The sequence below is a fragment of the Eurosta solidaginis genome, chromosome 5 (assembly GCF_040869045.1).
Source record: "Eurosta solidaginis isolate ZX-2024a chromosome 5, ASM4086904v1, whole genome shotgun sequence".
NCBI classification, from domain to species: Eukaryota; Metazoa; Arthropoda; class Insecta; order Diptera; family Tephritidae; genus Eurosta; species Eurosta solidaginis.
The window spans coordinates 3941772-3966594 of NC_090323.1; the positions used below are offsets into that span (position 1 = coordinate 3941772).

Sequence of the window (24823 nt, forward strand, 5' to 3'; positions counted from 1 at the left end):
TTATTGTTGGTATTTCTACAGCCAAAATGTGACATATTAAGGGCATGATGCGATGTCCGAAATATAATTGTATTTTATTTATACAAAGTAAAAAGAGAACCTTTTTTTTACTCAACGAGTTATAAATCCAGAAGAAGGTATTTAACAAAAAAGGAAGTTATAAAGTAATATGTGATGACGTTTATAATAACAATGAGTTATGACAAGATTACATACATGCATAGCGTTGTTAAAATGAATAATAAATAACTCCAACAGGGCAAAATTCGCACAAATTCTCTTTAGTTAGTGCCTGTTGTCGCTATGAAAATTTAAAGCGTGCAATATGTGGAGCATACTTCAATCTTACTAACTCAAAATTAAGTTTGAATACACATCCATATAACACTATGGACACGTTTAGTCTATGTGGGGTCTTTATTAACCGCCCAGTTCAATCTAACTTCCAAGTGGATTAATGTTATTGATTAGTTTTATGTATTTATTTCGATGTTAATACATGCACGCTTTTGTACAATATTTATACAATTTTTTTAGAATGAACAAATATCTAACAAATAGATATATTTTGTTTATAATCGCAATGTTTTATTTAATAAAACTCAGTTCAAATGCGTAGCATTGTTAAGAATCCAGATGAACCGATTTTTGAAGCTTAAAGAGAAGAAAAAAGAGCTAATAAATATGATCCCAATATAAAAATATGCAAAATGCAAACAAAACAAATAAAAGAAGCCCACCTAAAGCCAATGATTAAGTAAAACTCAAGAAGAAATTAAACGAAAATGTAGAAGCAGAAGAAGATAATGTCGATAGTACTTATGTATGTAGCTGTATATGTATATTCCATAAGACACTTATCCCACACAAAAGCAAAATAAATTTATTAATGAAGCGAATACCAGAACACACTCACAAACGAAACCTAAAAAGATAGATAAAAAATTATAATTAGTAACCCAAATGAAAGAATTAAATTATTCATAGAAAGCAACACCATAACCCCAATTGGCATGTGAATTAAAGGACATAGACAACAAATAGTTTAAAAATAGTAAATATGTATAGTAAAATAACAATAATTAGAGCAAACAAATACTAACATTTAGAAGAAGCAAACAAAGGTGAAGGGTATAAATGAGGCTTTTTTCAACAACCATAAAATAGAATCGGCGCGTTGTAGCACAGAGACAGATCTACAATGGGAAGCTCTATTGATTAAATAAACAAAAATAGCATAAAATATCTAACAAAAATTCACATAGAAAAACAAAATTTAGTACAACTATGCACTGCACTTTCATCAAACAAAAAATTTGTTGAAAAAGAGCAAAATTTCGCAAAAATTTAATGCTAAAAGCGCAAGTGACGCCACAAACCGAAAACTTTGCAAATTCCGCAAAAACGTATTAAATAAAATAAATACAAAGATATATTTGCAAATAACTGCAGCTCTATTATGTGGTAAACGAATTATAAACATTAACTGAAAACAAAATTTTTCAAAAAAAAAGAAAAAAACCACGAAAAACTATTCTTTTAGCATTCTTCAACAGCAACTAAAATCTATCGTACAAAAAAAAAAACAACAAAAAACGCATATAAGAAAACATCAAATCAGAAAAAATGGCAGTTGGAGCAGAGGAAAATTGCATAGCTTAGATAAACATAAAATCGAAATCAGTAAACAACAAAAATGCAGAAAATCATGCAAAAACAATTGAGGTTGATTGGCATTTGTTAAAAGGTAAACAAAATAAAAAATTTAAAGCAAACGTAAACAAAGTGGTAAACGTTAAATTAAAGCCGACAGGGCGCGAAACTTAATGCGCAAAAGCAGCAAACACAAACAAAAAACAACAGCAAAAAAAAAATGTAACGCAAACGCTTAGCGAAATTAGAAGAAAATTAGATATAGAAAAGGCTATGAAAGTTGAAATTCGAAATTAAATTGCAAACAATATTTGATGAAATTGTGAAATTGTATGCATGTTTTAGACTAAAAATAAAATGTTTATAAATTAACAAAACAAAAAAAAAGTATGCAAGCATAAAAGGCATCTTACTTAAGGTTGCCAAATATACAAAATAAAAATTTCCAAATTTATTACGCTTTCTAAGTCAGGCAGTGCGCGCAGGTGCGCTACACCTAGCCCACGTTCCAATGGACAGTGATCCAGATACAGATAGAAATTTACCATGCAAATGCAACAACAATATCGTCCATATAGATCAATTTGTTGTTGCATTTAGATGTTAAATGTTTATCGGAATCAGGATCGCTGTCCACTGGAACGCGGTGTTATAGTGCAAGCGCTATACCTGCGTCCTGCTGACATTTACACTAAACTCCTTAATCCCCTGCCCTCTTCTGCTATGCACTATTCTAAGAATTTAAAATATTTTTTGGTCTGTGTAAATTTTTTACTCTGATTATTTTAGAAAACAATATTTAAAAAAAAATTAAATAACAAATTTGTTGTATAACTATAAATGAAATTGAAATTCTCATTAACCTGCAAACCATATAACGAGCATGTCATGAATTGAGTGTGCTTGTGTTTAAATGAAAGATGCGGCGTTTAAACTAGAAACTTTAATACAAAGAAAACAGTAAATTCATCATAGTTCCAACACCAAGAATTTTATTGATTACAAAACTTTTATCTTACTTATTCCTAAACAGAATTTCCTATGCAATATTTATTTCATATTCAAAGTAAATTGCAGTCCGTCTTCAAAGAAATCAGTGTGAGTCACTAAAAATTACTGAACGAAAAATAACAACACGCTCGCAATAACGCAATAATGCTTACCAATGAAAGCTATTGCAGATCCACTCACACGCTTGTCACTGGAAGAATTTTTTCCCATAGTATGAACGAAAGACACAACAGATGTCACAGTGAACTTAAATGCATACTTCATTTGTTTTGCTATTGTACTACTATGTAGATGTTGCAGTGAGTTGTAATAGTGGGCGCGTACATGGTTGATGGCAGCGCAAGCCACTAGCATATTTACTCAACCTATCGTGGCTGTATTTTCCACGGTGATTTAGTTCGTAACTGCGATTATTGATATCTGGAGCATGATTACGATTTGGATCATTTTTCTCTTTTATCACTGTACTCTAACGGTTAAAAATCACTGTGTCCGAAAAGAAATAGTCACAGATCGCTAGATTTGCTTTCTCTAGCACTTTGCTTTATTAGCTAGCAGTTTTGTCTAATTTTAATATTTCCACCATTAAAGATGAATTAGGGAGGTGAAAAGAATCCTGCCACGACTTGCTGCTCGGGAAAACTTAAAAAATCCTACCCAATAAGTAGATTGCACCACGCCCGATTGAAATGGATTTAATTCAGTTTTACTACAAACTCTTTCAGTAACCCACATAGGAAATTGAAACGACTGAAATATCGCAGTTTCAGTATTTTGTCGAAAATGAGCGTGACTACTGACGTATTTCACCTATTTTTAACGAAAGCGTTGTTTCAAGTTTGATTACAATTATCTGCTAAAAGTATAAAATCAAAGCAAATATGCCCTCAAGAGATTTGTAAAGTATCGGAAATTCATACGGCGTTCACTTAGATGTCGTGCAAGCACAGTGACTGAGATGCAGCAGAAGAAGCTGCGATTCAGTTTCGTTCACTGATGACCTCATATGAAACTTCTCGCTCTCTGAGAGCGCGTGAAAATGTGCATTTTTTATAATATTGGTCATAGAAGCCATCAAGCTCAAAATCAAATTGGGGCACTTCAGAATAACTTTGGGGTATTTTACATTGTAAAGGTTTAATTTATGAGTTTCACCGAAAATTTAGTCAAGATTGTCAAATGGGATATGAAAAAACTCGAATTTTTGTCAGGATTACGAATCCGAAGAAACAAATAACTATTTTTCACCCGTGGAAAATTTATCAGTGATAACACCTTTCATCGAAGAACTGCACACGAAACGGGTTTTGGTAGCAATTTACGATTGGTGAAAAAGTCAGCTTCTTAGTCTTCGCATTGATGTAAATGGATGCATAAAGGCCATGTTTTTGTGGAGTGTTACAACATTCCATTTTTGACAGCTGAGATGAATTGCAGGTATACTTATAGGTTAACGCAGCATGTTTAATTAACAGCCTTTTGCGGACGACAACGCAGATACTTCACCAAGTGATCTAATTTCGCAATTTCTTATACATTTTTTGCGAAAGCAAAAGCAAAGCAAAGCAACCCAATCGAAATATATTATTTCATATTTTTTCACTTATCTACCACAACATATTTCTACAAAAATTTGCCTTTTTTATAAATTTTAATAAGTTTTTATCAGATTACTTGCTGATTTATTTGAAAATAATGAAACCGAACGGATTTCTTGGAATTTTTTTTGCGAATTTTAGGCAACTCTATAGCCATCTGATCTTCAAGACCCATTCTTGGAAACGAATGAACTTTTGTTTACAATCGAATGAACTTCAAGACCCATTCCTGGAAACGAATTGAGAGAGAATGAATATTTCGTATCAGGTCATCAGTGGTTTCGTTTGTACTTCAAGCAGTAAACATCGCATGCGCAAGTTCTATGCTCCAATTTGTTTCATAATTCTCTTTATGCACATATACTCTTAGAAAAAGTGTTGTGCTTGTATTGGAAGCTCTGCTATCTTTGCGCAACAAAAGTAACGTATATTACAGTTTCTAATATACCAAACTTAAATCAAACCAATTACCACAAAAGTATTGTCATTTAAATATTGAGCTATTGCAAAGAATTTGAGCATATATTGGGCCAAGTGAACATTCTACATATAATGAGGGTTGAGTATAAGATCACCATATCTCATATGATGCTGCGAAAAGTTGGTAAATTCATCGAAAAACAATCTATAGCGGATTTTGTTTCAGAAACACCACCTTTGTAGAATATGCTTGATAATGTCTTATCTCAGATATTGTTTCAAAATAGAATCAAGTACACTTTTAATGGTTGCGCAATTTCTATTTTGGTTGATGCGCCTTGAGGTTGATCTTCCACTCATGCATTGATATGATATTTAAAATCCAAATTATACAGTACTTTTCAAATATTTTCAAACTATTAAACTTAAACTTACACACAAGAAAATTCTAAAAATCAATTTTAGCGAAATATAAGACATGGAAAATAAAAAATTGTTTTACCAAAGAAAAGTTTTTTAAAGTTAAGAAAGTAGAAGCATTAAATATAATTTTGTTGACTATTCATATGGCTTATTAACGTAATTGTATGTACTATTGTATTATAAATATATAGATATATTTGCATAACTATTAATATGAAGATGATGCATGATAATTTAACTAAGTTAGTTATTTATATTTAATTTAAGCAAACAAAGACAGTAGCAATGAGCGAAAAAATAGCAGCAATCCGGAGTGCCAGAGCTGAGGCAAAATCTGAGATGTATTAGTAGGCGCTGTCGCTTTCACTCTAAGCACAGTGGGCCTCATGCATAAAAAGCGAGCATTTGCCTAGACTCGATTCAAGTAAGACTTGGCTTCTTTGTTTTTGCTACAGCAACAAAAAAAAAACGCAGCTTTTACTCAAAAAGTCAAATTCGCGAAATGCTCACTTTTTATGCATTCATGCACTTTGTAAATATTTATTTATTAAGTATATTTTAAATTATAAAATTTACGCATTTTTTGAAAAAGTATTTATTTCAACTTGCATGCTCTAAACATTTGTAAAAAAGAAGCTATTACTCACAAAACACGTTACTAAAATAATTATAAGCTATATAACATTGAGATTGTGTATAATTCATATATATATAGTATATCTTGTCGAATAGTATTAGTTGTATGTATAAATAAATATATAGAAATATATGTACGTACAAATATTCGTATGTTATAGCAACATGCAATCGCTACAACTAAAGAATTTATTCAATTCAATATAGGAAAAGATAAGCAATTAATTAGAATTCTCAATAAAAATAAAAAAAACAAACATTGACATACTTAGTAGTTAACTTTTAGTAAAAACAATTAACATATATTTAAATGTGCAAATGCATTTATTCATCACAAACACAAAAACACCACAAGGTGTATGTAAAAATTAATACTTAAAGCTTCACTAAAATCATTTTCATATACACACATACATACATGCGTAGATATTTATAGTTGCATAAGCTTTTTAGAAATTAGTAATCATACCGGAGGCTTAAGTATATATATATATATATATATATATATATATTTACATATACAGTTCATTTTAATTTAATAGCTGAAAAACGAGCAATAGAAATTTAAAAGAAAATATTTTAACACAATATAAAAAAAATGAAATGCAGCTGTTAAATGATTTGGAAAATAATTGAATGCGAAATTGCTAAAGACCAAATATTTTTAAATTTTATGTTAGCTGTAAATTTTTTTCTCGGTCTACGCATTAATCTCTAACAATATAACATTCTTGTTTTGTTTATTATTATTTATTTATTTTTTTTTTTCAAATAAAAAAAATTTTAATTTTTCATTGTGTTTATCTTACATTAGCACAGTCCGGGTACTGTTGCCAGAGATTTCCATATAATATACATACATTCGGACTACCCCAAAATTATTGATACTGATTATACGATACCCTGATTTTTAATAATGACGGTTTTAACTCTCTTACGTTCCTTTCTTAGTTTCCTTCCTCCCATATATCAATAAATTTGTTTCACTAAATTTTTTATACAATGGCAGCCACCGTGGTGCGATGGTGGTATGTTCCGCCTACCACACCGAACATTCTGGGTTCATTTTTTACTTTCAATTCATTTAGTATTTTATCTCTATGGACTCATTCGGTTTATATGAAGGCCTCACGGACCGGCCAGTTCAACCTATTTAATAATTTGGGAGAAATTTAAGCAACACGAAATCAGGATGGATGTCGGGGGAGTTTTATTCTAACAAGCTCACGCTCCTTATATCCTAGTGAATATTTCAGAAAAATATCAATTGATTCTAAGCGCCCTTTCGCCTTCTTCTTCCAGCAATAAGGAGACTCCCAGCACGTTATGTGGAGTTTCGTCTATGTAATTAGGCCATTGCTAAGTACAGCTTGAACCTTCTAGGGCACCCAGAGTCTCTCCTCTAAATAAAGAGATTCACCATAGGTAGCTCAGGTTGACAGTTGGGCTTAAGAAGCTATTATTGCACCAGCAACCTCTTGAAGGGGATGCGGTATGCAACCTCTTGAATCTAGAATATACAGTCATATGGATGAGTTCGTAGCACCTCAACGCTAAAATAACAAATTTGACTGATATCCCTTTTTTGATGGCAGTAAGAAAATATGGAATTTTTTTGCAGTAAACATAGGTTATATATGTATATATGCAACACATACAAGGGTTCCCGATATTTTGACATAATATACATATATAAATCACCAAACTAAGCCTCTTCGTAGACATTCTCTACTCATACTACATGGATTTGTCTCTGAAATTTAGCGTGCTGGAGAGAACATAATTGGTAATGTTGGCATGTTTCAAGTTGGGCGCACAATTATCTTATGAAATTTTGATCCATCTATGTACCGAATATCCGAGTTTGAGAAAGTTTTTGAAATTCATACTGATTATACAATGATTTTTTTTATAAAGAACACGTTAATTTTTTTTTTTTCATAATTTCAATCTTCCTGCATTTTCTTCACGAAAAATGTCTTCATAAATTATAGAACTATAACACAAACAAGACTCTTAATTAAAGCTGTGTGTCGAAGATTATGTGCAGATCTTACAACCTTAGACTAACAAAGTTGCTTCTATCATTAAAAAGAGAGGACTGTAGATTCATGACGGGTATTCTGACTGGGCACTGCCTTCTGGCGTCACATGCCCTTAAATTAGGCTTGGTCAGTGATAGCAGATGTAGGAACTGCGGGTTGAAGGAGGAAACGATCGAACACGTTCTGTGCTCGTGCCCTGCACTTGCCAGGCTAAAACTCCAGCTATTAGGAGTGATACAGCTGTCAGATCTAGAAGCAGCAAGTGGGTTAAGTCCTAGGAAGCTTCTATCATTAAAAAGAGAGGACTGTATATTCATGAAGGGTATTCTGACTGGACACTGCCTTCTGGCGTCACATGCCTTTAAATTAGGCTTGGTGATAGCAGATGTAGGAACTGCGGGTTGGAGGAGGAAACGATCGAGCACGTTCTGTGCTCGTGCCCTGCACTTGCCAGGCTAAAACTCCAGCAATTAGGAGTGATACAGCTATCAGATCTAGAAGCAGCAAGTGGGTTAAGTCCTAGGAAGCTTCTAGTATTTGCCAAGAGGACGGAGTTATTTTATAACATAGGTCCTGGTTTTTGATAGGATTTTTCAGTTTGGTCGTTAAAACAAACTTCTGGTAACACTACGGACTTACTCAGTCTGTGTGAGGCCCTCATGGACCGCCCAGTTCAAAATAACCTAACCTAATTAAAGCTTAAAAGAAACATCTAAATATATTGTCAAATTTTTTTTTTTTCAAACTCCACGATATCACCAGCTGTGCAATTAAAATGATCAAAAATTTCACAAGTGCTTGAAGCTTAAAATTTCTTAAGCTTAATGGAAAATTAACTCATTAATTTTCCCATTTAAATCTGCACATTTCAAATAAAAAAAGTTGTGCAATCTTATGTGGAAATTTACGCGCATATCGAGCGACAAAATTTTCAATATTAAATGTATGCCCGCAATCTATAGTATATCTCAAAGCCCTACGAGAAACCATAAAAATGATATAAAAAAGTAGTACAAGGCACGATATACCTAGGAAGGGATTTGGGCCGAGCTTCTCTTCCGATTTTCGTCGTGCTCCATTAAATTTTTCTGCAAAAAATTTGGCCGCTATAAATGATATGGCCCAAGCAATTTGTACTAAGGGCCAATTTGAGTAAGTTTTATAATATTTTTTCAATAATAAAATTCGTGTTCTTTAAAATTTAGCTCTTCTCGCTTAAGCCTTTTTGGTAGTAATGGCAGGATAAGTAGATTTACAATTGAACAAAAAAATTATAGAATTTTATTATAACTCAAGCCTTCGTGCGGTATTGAAGATGCACCAGCGCATTTGAACGAAAGACTTAAGAAACGAACCTCTTTTTCACAAATTCTTTAAAATTTAATGCGAATAAGTACTTTAGCACTAAAAGTTATATAAAACCTATTACCAAAACATTTTATTTGCAGCACATATTATTTTTCATACGTTTTTAATATATTTACAATTTGTTTGTTAAAATTTTAAATAAATATATGATATTGTGCCATATTAACACAAATTAAATTTGGTCGTTAGAAGCATACTTATTACTAAACACATTATTTTTTAACTGTATATATGTAAGAAAATATAAAATGTGCATGTACATGTATAAAATACGTAAATATAACCTGTATCATAATGCAAAAAAAAATTATAAATTATAAATAGTAATTAAAGAATTAAAAAAAAATAATAATAAAAGTTTATTAATTTAATTAGAACTATACTTGAAAGTTGTAATTAAAATTAAATTAACAATTGCTGATTATATCTATTAACTACATAAATAGAAAATTGTATTAGAAAAAGCTAAAAGTATAAATAGCAAATAAAAACGCATTCAAATAGAGATGAGCTAAATATAAAACAAAAAAACTAAAAAAAAAAAAACATAAAAATATACAAATATATAAAAGCGCTGATTTACTATGACCGTATTATATATTATATTATTATAATGATAATTATTTAGGTTAAAAAAAATATATTTTATTTATAATTTAGTTAATACACAAAATATAACAAAAAATGCAAGCGTAAGTTAATTAAATAAACGCAGCTAATATAAAAACAAATATGTATACATAGAAAAAGCAAAAGCATTATTCTTAACAAATTAAAGAAAAAGGAAATTAATAAATTGTTTTTAAAAAAATAAAAATTGATTTTTCATTAATACAATTTTTTTACGGATTTACATACAACTTCGAACACGAAAATTTTATAATTTATTTTCTTCTACTAACTAAAACTTTGAAAGCCAATCTATAAACCGTTTTTGATAAGAACCGAGAAACGTTTAAAAACTTTCGTTTATAATTATGTATACGATACGAAGAGTGCAACTTTTTTTTTAAACACCCTGTGGAAAAAAATTGCTGGACCAACAAATTTGATTGGACTGCATATTTAGAAAAGTTCTGGAAATTCTTTTGACTTGGGTTAGAGCACTTTATTTGCATAATTCATCGAAGTTCTTCTTAAAAGTTTGAAAGGTAAATAAGAGAAGAAAAATTTGATAAAATTTGTCAAAAAACGTTGCTGCTATTTTCATGTTCGCAGCTGTACTACTTCTATCAACAACTAGATATTCTATCAGTTATCATCAATAAATTTAATGTGATTCAAAAAAATATACACTTTGAACCAGTTTCGTTTTTCTAATTTGCATTACCAGATTTACAGCTGAGTCTCATGCGTTCATTTTGTCTTACAATTAAGTAAGCGGAGCTGCCAAAACGCGCAGTTTAGTTTTCTTCCACTAGCACCTTTGATAACAGCACTAACACTGCTAAAGCGTAACAACTGCGGTTGTAACATTTATTTGAATATTTTAAAAAATGTCTCAAGCCCTTACCCGCGACTGTCTCAGTGCACACGACCAACAAGTGCTTGATTCCATTTTTAGTCCTTTGGAGCTCACATCGAGCGTTGCACAAGCAATTGATCCCGGTGCGAATGCAGAGCTGGTAGACATTGAAATAGTAAATGCGGCAGTGCATGAATCTAAGTCTCTCGAAGTGAGTGCAATCAGGTTAACGGAGGATGGTAAGCTTTCAGAGGCGCTGCAAGCATTTGAGGAGGCCTTAAATGTGGCACCGCTGCGTGCATCAGTTTATAATAATCGCGCACAGTTATTGCGATTAGCAGGCAGAGATGAGGGTGAGTGCGTTGTTATTGATTGTTGTAAGTGCTGTGTAAATTATTTATACATAAATCATTAAAAAATTTTATTTACACTACAAATGGTTATGTCTGTGGCGACCAACAACAAAACTCCTGTTTTGTTGAAAGTGAATTACTGCCAAAACGAAGATTTACTGGACCCAATACCAGCAGTCACCCAATATTGGTTTAGAAAAAAGCTTAAGTAAATATTTTGTTTTGGAAAAACAACTTAAGTAAACTTCTGTTTCAAAAAAGGTCTTTTCTCTTTTGCAATAATGACCTATGCTACCAAAATAAGCTAGCAAAAACACATTGGCATATTAGCTAAAGTGAAATTAATATTTGAAAATCTTAAACACACGATTTAAAAAAAAGGTACCCAAATTTTTTACCTCCTCCTCCCTCTTTACCAAAAATGACTGGATTGTGGTGGCAAAAATTTACTATTATGCATACCAAACCCAACATACAGTTTGGCAGTCACTGGAATGCACAGTACAGAGTACAGTTTGAAGGTTGTGGTCCTTATTTTTATACCCAATTTCACAGTGCCATTCAAACTTTTCTGGATTTGCGAGGAATAACAGAAAGCTTGCGGTAGAGGAATTTAACAGAATTCTGTGTTTTGGCAGAGGTGTTGCATCAAAGAAATTGAAATTATTTTTTTTTTTTTTTGCCATTTAACGTTTTTATATAGCAAAACTTTTATCATAAACTCCAGCAACTGAATCCGATGGTTAGCGCACTCTGTATCTTCTCCGAACCAATCTGGCAAAATTTCGTCAGTCTTACGTTTGATATAAGACAATATACTGGCTTTAATGTTCGAAAAATGGGCCATTTTAGTAAATACGTCAACAAACCATTTCATGTGTTTAGTGCATATTTCGAACACGAACTGGGATGGGTTCACTAATCGGTTCTCTTCCACAAAGCTTTTGGCTCTTATTAAGGCTTCTGAGCTTGTGAGATCAACGTTATCTTTCGTCATAGCCATATAACACGTTTCGCATCTAATTTTCTTGGCTACTTGTTTGCCTATTGTATAACCGGCATAATATCTTTGAACCGGAATCTCTGTTGAGCAATCGAGTTTAACAACATGTTCTATTATAATGTCCGCGATTTCTTTATCCACGGCTGGTTCTTCGCTATCCACGGCTGCCTCTTCATCTGGATCGTTTTGGGTTTGATCCAGACTACTTGTCAGCTCATCTGGATCCTTTTCCATCCCATCTGGATTAGTGGACTTTTCATCAATCCATTCCAGGAACACATCATCATCATCTTCGCAGTTTGTGCCTTTGCCTTTAAAGCGGTGTCGCAAAATGTTCATCGACACCAACCTGGATACAATATACTGCATTTGATATGCTGATGGATGCATGTTTATTCCTTGACTCGCTCGCACTCTGTAGAATAAGTTTTCGAGTGCATCCTGGTTCAATTTTCCCAGCATAATAAACTTTATTTCTGGGTGCGTTTCAAATAGATCTTGTGATAAATTTATCATTGAGCGAATCGTTAATATAAATCCATCAATGCAATATATCTTACGCTTGAACTTTAGCGACTCCAGGTAAGTTATGTGATCGAGTAGCCGGGAAATTTTGCACTCGTCATTTTTCCGCAAGGGCCACTTAAGTGGATTTTTATTGCCAATAAATCGACAATCGAGCTCGTCAAACAAATCATTAAAATGCTTTATAAAATTTTGAGTCGGCTCAATGGATGCTAAAATTTTGGGATCATTACCAAACAGATTTGTTTCTGCAAACATTTGTATACCCGCATATACGGAGTGGCTTAACAATTGGACGGCTCTGGACACACTCATTTTTTCAAATGGACTCGGCTCAACATGAGCATCGGTTAATTTCGGGCACACTTTAAAATTACTATTTTTTTTGTCAATGTTATAAAGCTCTTTAACAATTTCGTGCCTTACTATGCCATCAGCAGATCCTATTTCTTTATTACTTAAGAAATTATTTCGGACCGCTTTAATCAAGTGGCAGTAATCAAACATAAAATGTATTTTCATGCCTTTGTAAATGAAATGGGTGTTGTTTTTGTCGACGTTAAGGGTTGAGTATGCTGCTGTATTCCCCGAGCCTAGATCGCATAAGGCTGCTTTCACCTTTAGCCCAATGCTTTGTGCGACATCTATATTTTTGTACAACAACTCTATTATTTGTTTTTGGCTGGCCGCTGTTTTTGTTGGATAGTACGATAGTATGTACTTCCACTTAGATGTTATGCCCTTCACCATAAAAAATAGGCACTTGTCGGCTACAACTGGTTCTCTGTTATCGTCACCATAATCAACAAAACCATCAATAACGTCGATGGTATTGTTATATTGCAGGTCCTTTTTTATTGCGACTTCGTCCCACATTATTACGCAAAGCCGATCAGTTTCTGACATTTTTTGAATGATTAATTTCAAATTTTCGATAACTTGCGGATCGTTACCAGGGCGAACGGAGCGTATTGGTCTCGCCTGAAGCAGAGTGGTTTTAGATGGTAGGTGGAAACCTAACTCTTGCCGCATAAAATTATATGATTTCGTTGACATATAATATACATTTTGAGCCAACTCTTTTTGTTCTGGTAAATACGTTTTACCTTTAGCTCCGGTTATCATCTGCGCGAATATTATGGCATCGCTGCTTGCCCCGCCCGCAGGCGTGAATTGTGAACGCTTAAGTTGTTTGATTTGCAATTTAAGAGTTGCATTTTCTTTTTTCAATTTTTGAATCATTTTGCGTAGTTTGCCGTTAACTCTTATGTGCCTTCGAGCATTTTTTGCAAATCGTTCACGGTCGCATACTAGCTCAACATTCTCATCTAACCCTTCCCAACTGTAGCGTACGTCCAAACGTTGTCGCTTCTCTTCAAGATCAGAGAATAGCTCAAATTCCTCTAACGTCAGTTCGCCTGGTGCCTTAAACGAACGTTTGATGGGTGGCACTATCAAATTGTTTGACGAATCGCTTTGATAATTTAAAACTATAGGCGACTTTACAATATTTTCTTTTAACGGAGGAGAATCAACGGTTCGCTCTTTTTCGGTATAACAAGTTTGGACTTTTTGTTCGACGCTTGGCCCTGGTGTTAAATTTAGGGTTGGAGCTGGGGCTTTAGCGGACGTCACATTTTGAGTGGGGAAGGTTTGTTCTGTTGTTGGCTGTGGTGCTAAAAGCAATGTTGGGAAAGCTCCGTCAAGCAATCGCTTTGTGGAAATATATTTACCGGCGAAGTGACGTTGGCAAATATATAGCGTCTTATTGGCTACGTCAGACAGCTTTAAATTACAAGCTTTTATCCACATATGACGGGCTACTTCTGTTTTCGGGAATTCGTATATAATAAGGCGCTTATCTGGCCTACATCCCATACAACAAGCTCTACGCTGTGATATTTGGTCAATGTATTTGTACGGAGGTTCTCCATCATAACCTTAAAATTGCAAAAATTACCTATTACTAAGTGCAACAGACAGAATTTAAAATTAGTTTAGGTTTCGTATGTTCATAGGTTTACGAAATTGTACGATTCCTTAGTGTCCGTACTTTTCATAAAAACTATGTTCACCCACACTAATAGATCATGACATAGTTAATAAATTCATCATAAAATTAAAAAATGCTCCAATGAATTGTGCATTTCAATACTTATCGAGTATTTGTAAACTGATTGTCTCCTAATACTTTTTGAAAAATCAAATTTTGAAATCAAAAACAACAAGTAAGGAAGGCTAAGTTCGGGTGTAACCGAACATTACATACTCAGCTGAGAGCTTTGGAGATAAAAAAGGGAAAATCACCATGTAGGAAAGTGAACCTATGGTAACCCTGGAATGTGTTTGTATGACATGGGTATCATGGTATTTCATTTTCTTCTACTTAATATGGTAGATGTCACACCTATTTTACAAAGTTTTTTCTAGAGTTATATTTTGCGTCAATAAACCAATCCAATTACCTTACCATGTTTCATCCCTTTTTTCATATTTAGTATAGGATTGTGGCATTTTTTTCATTTTTCGTAATTTTCGATATCGAAAAAGTGGGCGTGGTCATTGTCGGATTTCGTTCATTTTTCATACCAAAATAAAGTGAGTTCAAGTAAGTACGTGAACTAAGTTCATTAAAGATATGTCGATTTTTGCTCAAGTTATCGTGTTAACGGCCATGCGGAAGGACAGACGAACGACTGTGTATAAAAACTGGGCGTGGCATAAACCGATTTCGCCCGTTTTCACAGAAAACAGTTAACATCATAAAATCTATGCCCCTACCAAATTTCAAAAGGATTGGCTAATTTTTGTTCGACTTATGACGTTAAAAGTATCCTAGACAAATTAAATGAAAAAGGGCGGAGCCCTGACATAATTTACTTATAATATAGATAACAGATTAAGGGTCCAGGGCTAGGCGATTGGGGGTGATGAGATGGGGTATGGTTGATCCAATTTAATATTAAAGATACCATTCACTCGCACAAAAATAAACAAACAAAAAATTCTAATAAAATTTAGCAAAGTAAACTAATTTAAAAAAAAAAAATTATAAAATTGAATTTAATAAAATGAAGTAAATAAAATCAAGTAAAGTAAAGCCAAATAAAATAAATGAAAAAAAATTAAATTAAGATAAAATTAAATTAAAAATTTAAAAAAATTTTGCAATGCCGTCCTTAGCAAAAAGTCAAGTAAACTTCACTTAAAATGATGAAGCAAGCAAAAGATAAACATAAGCTTCAAGCACTTTTCTGCCTTTTGGCCAAGGTTGACATTGCAATGTGCCCAACTATGTATGTAGTCACTTCACTCAACACATTCACTTTTATATACAAGAATATTGTAATTAAATATACTTACCCAAATTAATTGTGGGTACAGCATTCTTTTTAAGCCTATCTCCATAGGCTTCCTTTGGGAAGTGAAGGCTGCAAACGTACACCAGTACGTTTTGGTGCTCCTGCAGCCTTAAGTTGGCAAACCACTGCTCCTTCATGTTCTTCGGCATAAGGAAGAACTTCACTTTGCGGTCGGATACGGATGTACGACCGCATCCCAAAACCACGCACCTTCTATCACTTGGCATTTTTTTTTTTTTGCTTATTAAAATACTTTAGCACTTTTTATCACTCCTAAACGCATTCACTCTTGGCGAACAATTGAAGTTCGTTAGAATTTTTTTTAAAGTTGTCATCATTTTTGGCGCATCTTTCTTTATCTTTAATCAGATATACCGTTGCAGGTTGCAGGTTGCCAATTAGACAAAGCAAGCTCAATCCAACACAAACACAAGTTTGAAATGTAATCAAAACAATTGCTTATTTATATATTGTTGCACAGTTTTCAAATACAACTAATGCAACTTAAATATAATATAAACACTTATTTTGGCAATTATTTCAAAATTAAAATACAAACACTTCTTTACACTTTCACACTTCTTCCTCTTGCACATTTTTGTTTTGCTACATCTTTCAGCAATGGCCGACATTTAAATCAACAACACAACACAAATTTCACAAATATACAAATATTTTTTCTTTCAGACCACTTTTTGATATTATTTACACTATTTCATATTTCTTTATTTCACTCAGAACGGTTTTTTACTTTGATTACTTTAATTTTACTAAACCGACCACCACTTATTAATTCATTTTTGTAAGAATTACTTTGCATTTGTTTTCTTATCATTTTCAGCAATGGCCGACATTGCTTAAATTTGCACTTCACACAGTTTCTTTTGTTACTTCACTTTTTAATCACAATTTTTTTTTAATCCTTTAAAGCACTTCACTTTTTAACAACACTTTAGAACTTATTTAAATAATTATTCACTGATAAATAATTATTTAAATAAAACCAAAAACTACGCGACCGACCAAATCCAAAACAAAACTACACGAAAATCACGAAAATTCAATTAGAATTCGTTTTCGCCGCGCGGTGCGAAAGACGAGCCAAAGAGTATGGTGAACTCCACTAACCTGCTCTTTCAGAAAATTTTTGTTTTCTCGCTGAATTTTGAAGCAGCGAGTTCAATCTTCTTATAATTTCAATTTCTTTGGTACTGGAAAACCGAAAATCTATTTTACATAACAGGAACATGGAATTAAATTACAAAATTTATACAATAATTTATTTTAATTTCGGAAATAGGAAATAGTAACAAAGCTGAGTCTCAAGTGTCCTCGCTGCTGCGGAAAAAAATGATCTTGGAGTTATTCTTTGGTTTGTTTTGGTCCTTTTCCTCGTGCGGTTGGAAGATACATTTTTTAATTGGCGCTTGGCGCTTAACCATTTAGGGAGATGCTGGGTAACAAGGCACTCCAGCTAACCCTGTTCCGCGATAACTGGCGCCCTGCCTCAGGACCTTAAGGGTATAGGGGGCCTGCCAAGTGGCTGGCTGCTTATGCCAATGACCTAAGAATTATAGTTAGAGTAAAATTTTTGAATACACTACTGTACGCTCTAGAAAGACAATTGGATTTGTTTATGTGGAGATACAGGGTTTCTGAGTTTATACCACTTTATTAGTGGAGCACCGCTGGTGCTGTCAGCCGAGACTTTGGGATTCCGCTGTTCACCTGGACAGGTGAGCCTCGAGACAGCAACGTGATTATTGTCGAGGTATTCCTGGCCCGCTCTTGACTCATAGCGCTCGGCGGAGCTTTTATGGTGTATAAAATTTCATCTATTCATGATTATTGCAGTGTTAAAAGGATACTGCTCAATGGGAGTCCATGCGGTACGGTTAAATACACTGGACAGCCCCATCTGTGATATGTGCAACTGCTCTCTGCTGAGTGGGCTATGTCAAAGGAATGAAGGATTAAGCTCCGGCTTAGAAAATATGCCTGTCGGAATCCGTGTTTGAAGGCAGAGGCATTGGGTAAATCTTCCCTGAGTTGGGCCGGAAGCCTTCTGAAACATGATTTAATGTTAAATTTCCATTTAAAAACTAAGTTCACGTTTATTTAGTTAACTCATGATTTTGTACGCTTTTTTCATGCTCCTGTATAGAAGCCCTTTGCGATCTGAACAAAGCAATTGAATTGTGCACCCAACAACCGCGCACTAAATGCACTGCGCTGTGTCAACGAGGCGTCCTATACCGAAAACAAAACAATTTAGATGAGGCACGCAAAGATTTTGAAGAAGCAGCGAAATTAGGCAGCAGTTTTGCAAAAGCCCAGGTACTCACTTACTTATATACATTAATTCATTCTTAAAATACAATTACTAAGTCTAAAAAAAAAATCCTTTACAGCTGGTGGAGATCAATCCGTTTGCGGCACTTTGCAATCAGATGTTGCGACAAGCATTCGATCAATTGAAGTGAATAAAATTTATTGCCGATACGGAATTTAGAATAAGAAACAATGCACGGGTATATGAATGGAACAGTAAAATGGAGACATTAAATATTTTAATTACATAATATGAGCGTTTAAATAGAAGCAAAATTAAAAATCCTGACGAACGCAAAATCATGCAGAGCAACTGGTTAATTCAATAAAAAAAAAAATCGAATTTGGAGAAAAATATAAAACAATAACATAAATAAGTTGCGGTAAATTTTGGTTATCTGGGCTCTTCACTCTTCACTCTATACACTGCGTGCGCACACCTTTGATTCTTTGTTTTGTCTGGCCGAGTAAGCTAACTGTCCTTATTATTTATTTTTGCATTTTTTCCTTGTTTGCAAGGTGCGTTTTAGCAATTCCAACAACAACATACAAAAAGCGCAACAATCGCTATCGACACTCAACAAGTCTCGACGGCTGCCGACGCATCCCAGCAATTGGCACGTGGTATGCGCTCGAGCTGTTCGCTGCCAGTAGCGTGGCAGGGCTCTGATATAGAAATATGTAGGACTGCGATTGCAACTATCCACAAGCAGCACATTTTTAGTTTTGCTATTAAAAACCTTTATGTGACTGCTGTTGTTAACTTCTGTTTTTGTTTTTGTTGTTGTAGTCGTTGCTGGTACCGCAGTGATTATGATTAAAAGCCATTTACGAGCAGCACATTTTCAACCGCGATACCCCATACCAAAAACAACTGTTACCATTTTTTCGACCACAATAATAAAACAACAACAAATACTTTAACAGTTATTAAATGCAACACATGCCACAACAAGAATAAAATGGAATAATCACTACAGCAACTTCTTTTAAAGGTGGCAAATCAAGAAAATAAGAAAAAAAAATTCCCAAAGGCGGCGTGTAGAATTGTTGGTAAGGGTGAAATAAATTGATAATATACGTATACGAATATGTATGTGTGTGAATTGCATATGGGTTAGTATGTTTACGTATAATTTAATATATTCAATTGTGTGTGAAAAGCAACGAATGTAAGAACCAGACAGAGTTGCATAATACTAGTGTAATGCAGCAGTTCATGTCAAGTACTGTCAACTTCGTAAAGTGTTCTCCATTCGAACATCAATTATATCATAAATAAGTAATGGTAATGCTCAGGTAATGATGTTGCCAATAAAATAACTATTGGTAATGGTAACTCTTATGATAGTGGTAGTGCCAGTAATATTGTTATAGCAACATAAATGATAATAGCTACATCAAATTTTAATGATGAAAATAATGGTAATTGTAATGATAATAGTAATGATAATGATGCTACTATTTTTATACTCAGTTGAGCAGAGCTCACAGAGTATATTAATTTTGATTGGATAACGGTTGGTTGTACAGGTATAAAGGAATCGAGATATATATAGACTTCCATATATCAAAATCATCAGTATCGAAAAAAAATTGATTGAGCCATGTCCGTCCGTCCGTCCGTCTGCCCGTTAACACGATAACTTGAGTAAATTTTGAGGTATCTTGATGAAATTTGGTATGTGGGCGCTCATCTCAGATCGCTATTTAAAATGAACGATATCGGACTATAACTACGCCCACTTTTTCGATATCGAAAATTTCGAAAAACCGGAAAAATGCGATAATTCATTGTCAAAGACGGATAAAGCGATTAAACGTCCACCTACCACGTTTACCTTATGACGCAGAATTGAAAAGTAGTAACTTTTTGGACAATGGGCGTGGCACCGCCCTTTTTTAAAAGAAGGTAATTTAAAAGTTTGCAAACTGTAATTTGGCAGTCATGATGAAATTTGGCAGGAACGTTACTACTATTACGATATATGTGCTAAATAAAAATGAGTAAAATCGGATGAAGAACACGCCCACTTTTTAAAAAAAATTTTTTTAAAAGTGAAATTTTAACAAAAAATTTAATATCTTTACAGTATATAAGTAAATTATGTCAACATTTAACTCCAGTAATGATGTGGTACAACAAAATACAAAAATTAAATAAAATTTCAAAATGGGCGTGGCTCCGCCCATTTTCATTTAGTTTGTCTAGAATACTTTTAATGCCATAATTCGAACAAAAATTTACCAATCCTTCTGAAATTTGGTAGGGGAATAGATTCTATGATAGTAACTGTTTTCTGTGAAAATGGGCGAAATCGGATCAAGCCACGCCCAGTTTTTAAACACAGTCCACCGTCTGTCATTCCGCTCGGCCGTTAACACGATAACTTGAGCAAAAACCGATATATCTTTACTAAACTTAGTCCACGTACTTATCTGAACTCACTTTATATTGGTATAAAAAATGGCCGAAATGCGCCTATGACCACGCCCACTTTTTCGATATCGAAAACTACGAAAAATGAAACAAATACCATAATTCTATGCCAAATACGAAAAAAGGGATGAGACATGGTAATTGGATTGGTTTGTTGACGCAAAATTTAACTTTAGAAAAAACTTTGTACAATGGGTTTGACACCTACCATATTAAGTAGAAGAAAATGAAAGAGTTCTGCAGGGCGAAATCAACAGCCCTTGGAATCTTGGCAGGAACACTGTTCGTGGCATTGCATATATAAATAAATTAGCAGTACCCGACAGATGATTTTCTGGATCACCCTGCTCCACATTTTGGTCGATATCGCGAAAACGCCTTCACATATACATCTAAAGGCCACTTGCTTTTAAAACCCTCATTAATACCTTTAATTTGACACCCATACCGCACAAACACATTATAGAGTCACCCCTGGTCCACCTTTATGGCGATATATGGAAAAGGCGTCCACATATAGATCTAAGGCCCACTCCCTTTTAAAATACTCATTAACACCATTCATTTCATAAACATATCGTACAAACAAATTCTAGAGTCAGCCGTGGTCCACCTTTATGGCGATATATGGAAAAGGCGTCCACATATAGATCTAAGGCCCACTCCCTTTTAAAATACTCATTAACACCATTCATTTCATAAACATATCGTACAAACAAATTCTAGAGTCAGCCGTGGTCCACCTTTATGGCGATATCCCTAAATGGCGTCCATCCATAGAACTATGGCCTACTCTCTCTTAAAATACTCTTTAATGCCTTCCATTTGATACGCATGTCATACAACCACATTCCAGGGATACCCGAGGTTCACTTTCCTACATGGTGATTTTCCCTTATTTTGTCTCCATAGCTCTCAACGGAGTATGTAATGTTTGGTTACACCCGAACTTAGCCTTCCTTACTTGTTAACAATATTGTTGTAGTAGGTATTATTGTGGCGATTTTCAGTAATGAATTTACCAGCAATTGTAATGGTAATGGTATTGGTATAAGTAATGCTAATGACATTGTCATGGAAATAATGACAATAAACAGAATTTTGAATGAAAATTAATGGGAATAGTAATTTTGGCGCTGTATAATAGCGCTAGTATGCTACCCTGGCATACCGAAAATCCTAGGCTCAAATGAGGAGACGACCAACATACAATTTTTTATAAACGTTTTCACGCCTCGGCTGTGGTTAGTAAGCTCTATGAATGGACTTGTGCGGGCGAAAAATAAGGCGAGCATTCATAGGATATTTACTTATAGTTTGTACTAGGCAAATGTATGCGTAAAGCTGAAGACATTGGTGCTTTATCGGTAACATTATCGGTAACCTTTTAACAGCTGATTCGACCAACCTTATGAGAATCAATGCAATCGATTATTGGTGCCGCTAAAGCGCCAAATACACGACACGAACATTTCCGTGAACATTCCCGTTATGTCCTTTTCTGTCGTGTATGGTGGTGTTTGCTAGTTCGCGCAAATGTTCGTCAAAAATCAAAATATTTTAATTTTTGGCGAACATTTGCGCGAACTGTTCGTGCGTGTATGGCGAAATAGCTCATAATCGTAGTAATTTCTGAACGGAACAGACGTGCGCGGAAAAGTAAAATGGACAATAAAAAATTTCTGAGTGAATTTATTGAAATGTATAAATCTTTGCCATCATTGTGGCAAGTAAAAAGCAAAGATTATTGTAATAGAATTAAAAAGAATAATGATTATGCGACTTTAATCGAAAAATTAAAAGAAGTAGATCCTGATGCCACAAAGGATACAGTTATAAAAAAAAATAATAATTATTATTTTACGCTTAATTGCCACAGCGAGCAATATTGCTGCAGCACAAATGTTGTCCGTATTCATCGCTGTCTGAAAGAGAACTAATGTTCGGCCAAAAGTTCGTATGGTGTATGGCCAAAGCTGCGAACAAAATTGCGGAATGTTCGCGGAAATGTTCGTGTCGTGTATTTGGCGATTAAGGTCGTAACCGTATCGTAGCCAACCAATTGGTTTTTGGTTTATCGTCGTAATGATAAACAGCTGATTACGTTAGGGATACGACTACAGCGATACGACATACGGCACCAATGACTCCAGCTTAAAGCAGTGGTCGGCGCGCCATTGCTCAATTGAGCCAGACTTGCTTCACACATATTCTTACTCTCCATCGTCAGTCGTTAGCGAGACAGCAACGAATAACTATAAATGTTAAGGTTCCCAGTGAGAAAACTTACGATAGGATAACGCAACTGGTATGACGGCCTTTCCAAATGTAGTTCATCTTCTAAACATGTTTAGGTTTGTGCCTTTACCCTTTTGGGTATGTTATATTAAATACATTTTCAATACAATATGAGTTTTTTAAATTATTTTAACAAAAGTTGCAACAATTTCTTTCGAGGTGTGTTTTTTTTCTTCCCAAAAAAAATTTAATTTATGCACTGAAAAAAACTACTATAGAATATTTAAAAAACTTATCGAAATAGTAAAAAAATTGACATGAATATATCTTTATATATTTGTTTTTTAAATCAGCTACATATTTTTTAAACATTTTGTATATCCCAGGTTGCGGCTAATATATATGTCTCAGAAATATGATTTTTTAAGCGAGTGAATTCTTCCATTTTTGCGATATTTGAGGGAATAGAAAATATTTCAAATTACACTGGTTTATTTTATTACCTTTTAAAAGCTTCAAACCGTTTTGGAATTGCTCAATTCGTTCTTGAGATATATATGATTAAGTGGACCCAATTTTTTTTTTTTTTTTTTTTTTGGAAAAACCGTTATTCGTAAATATCTCAAAAACGATAGGTTCCATAGAATTAAAAATAACCTTGATTTTCGGAATCAGGGGGTGATTTTACATAGGATTTTCATAATGGCGTCTCTGGTGCAGACAAAAAATTGGAATTTGTGATCCAGTGTTATTTCTGAATCAAAAATGAAAATTTCCAAAATGTTTGGTATAAATGCATCCTCTGCACGTTGTAATTTTAACTTTAGTTTCTTGCTGGGGCGCTCTTGCTCTCGCTCTCACTAATACATGCCAGTTGTCGTAAAGTCATACAGCTTATTATTATATCTCTTGTTATCAAGGGAAATGATATAAACTGTACGGAGAACTTTTTTCACGTAATTTTTGTTCGTCGAGAGCGGACTTTACAATTCTAGTACTTCGTCTTGTTCTCATTCATCACATGTCCCACCTTTTTGAAATCTTCATTTAAGCTAGCGAAGACATATCTAACAATACTTGTACTACCTCTTATAATACTTGTACTATAACGGTTTAAGTTTGCTGCTCAAACTATATTCTCCAGCACCAGATTAAAAACATCACACGATAGGGCGCGCGTCAAGCTGGAACCATTAAATGTTCATTCTGTTAGAAATAATTTCATATTTAGCATTTCAGGGGCAACCTTAAATTTTTCGGCGTTGTTATCGTTATCACCCTAATACGGAGGTATGTCTGCAAACTCGACCGATAACAAAAACTACTTAAATAAACGAAAGTGGTTTTTAAACATCTTGCGCTGCAAGAAATACAAACAAAAAATCTACTATCCGCTTTTATGTGATTTCACCTCCTCGCACAGCCGCTTTAGCCGCTTTCAGTCTTTTTTGATGCGTAGTGTTATATGTGGCATGCCGCATGCGTGTTGCCGCGTCACGGTGGCACGAGTTGAAATCAAACAAAAACAACAAAAAACGTAAGAAAAAACTATAAACCGCTGCATGCGGTATCCCAGTAATATTAATGAGTGCTAAACTTGAACGTGAACGAAGCTGAAGATGAAATCTCCAGTTGGCAGGACACACTCGTGCACAAAGCTCCTTTCAACCGCAACGGCTGTTTTGGCATCAATTCTTTAGTGTTTGTTGTTATTGTCGTTTCAGTGGCAGTTGCCGCAAAACATAATATCTTGCCTCAAAGCGATTTTTGTTAAAAACAATTTTTCTGCTCGCGCGCACAACAGAACAGTAACCATTTAAATTGTCTGCATCGTATGAATTGGTGCTACACACCGAGGCCCAGTTGTATGCTCCCCACCAACCCAGACACAATGCAGGTCCTCTTTAATGCATCTCTCTTGTGACTTTTGATGAAATTGTTGTTGTTCCGCT

General features: G+C 34.2%; 1 protein-coding gene across 1 annotated transcript; it reads left to right on the top strand.

The window, feature by feature from the left end:
• Positions 1-10550: 10550 nt before the first annotated feature.
• On the top strand, positions 10551-18999 carry LOC137254549 (tetratricopeptide repeat protein 36 homolog). Its single transcript, XM_067792293.1, has 3 exons — positions 10551-10972; positions 18027-18199; positions 18274-18999. The coding sequence occupies exons 1-3, from the start codon at positions 10651-10653 to the stop codon at positions 18343-18345; spliced, it is 567 nt and encodes a 188-aa protein (XP_067648394.1). The 5' UTR covers positions 10551-10650; the 3' UTR covers positions 18346-18999.
• The last annotated feature ends 5824 nt before the right edge of the window (positions 19000-24823 follow it).

Coding starts and splice junctions, on each gene's coding strand:
- LOC137254549 (XM_067792293.1), top strand. CDS start 10,651: ATGTCTCAAGCCCTTACCCGCGACTGTCTCAGTGCACACGACCAACAA. Junction 10,973..18,026: donor ATTAGCAGGCAGAGATGAGG/GTGAGTGCGTTG, acceptor GCTCCTGTATAG/AAGCCCTTTGCGATCTGAAC. Junction 18,200..18,273: donor GCAGTTTTGCAAAAGCCCAG/GTACTCACTTAC, acceptor AATCCTTTACAG/CTGGTGGAGATCAATCCGTT.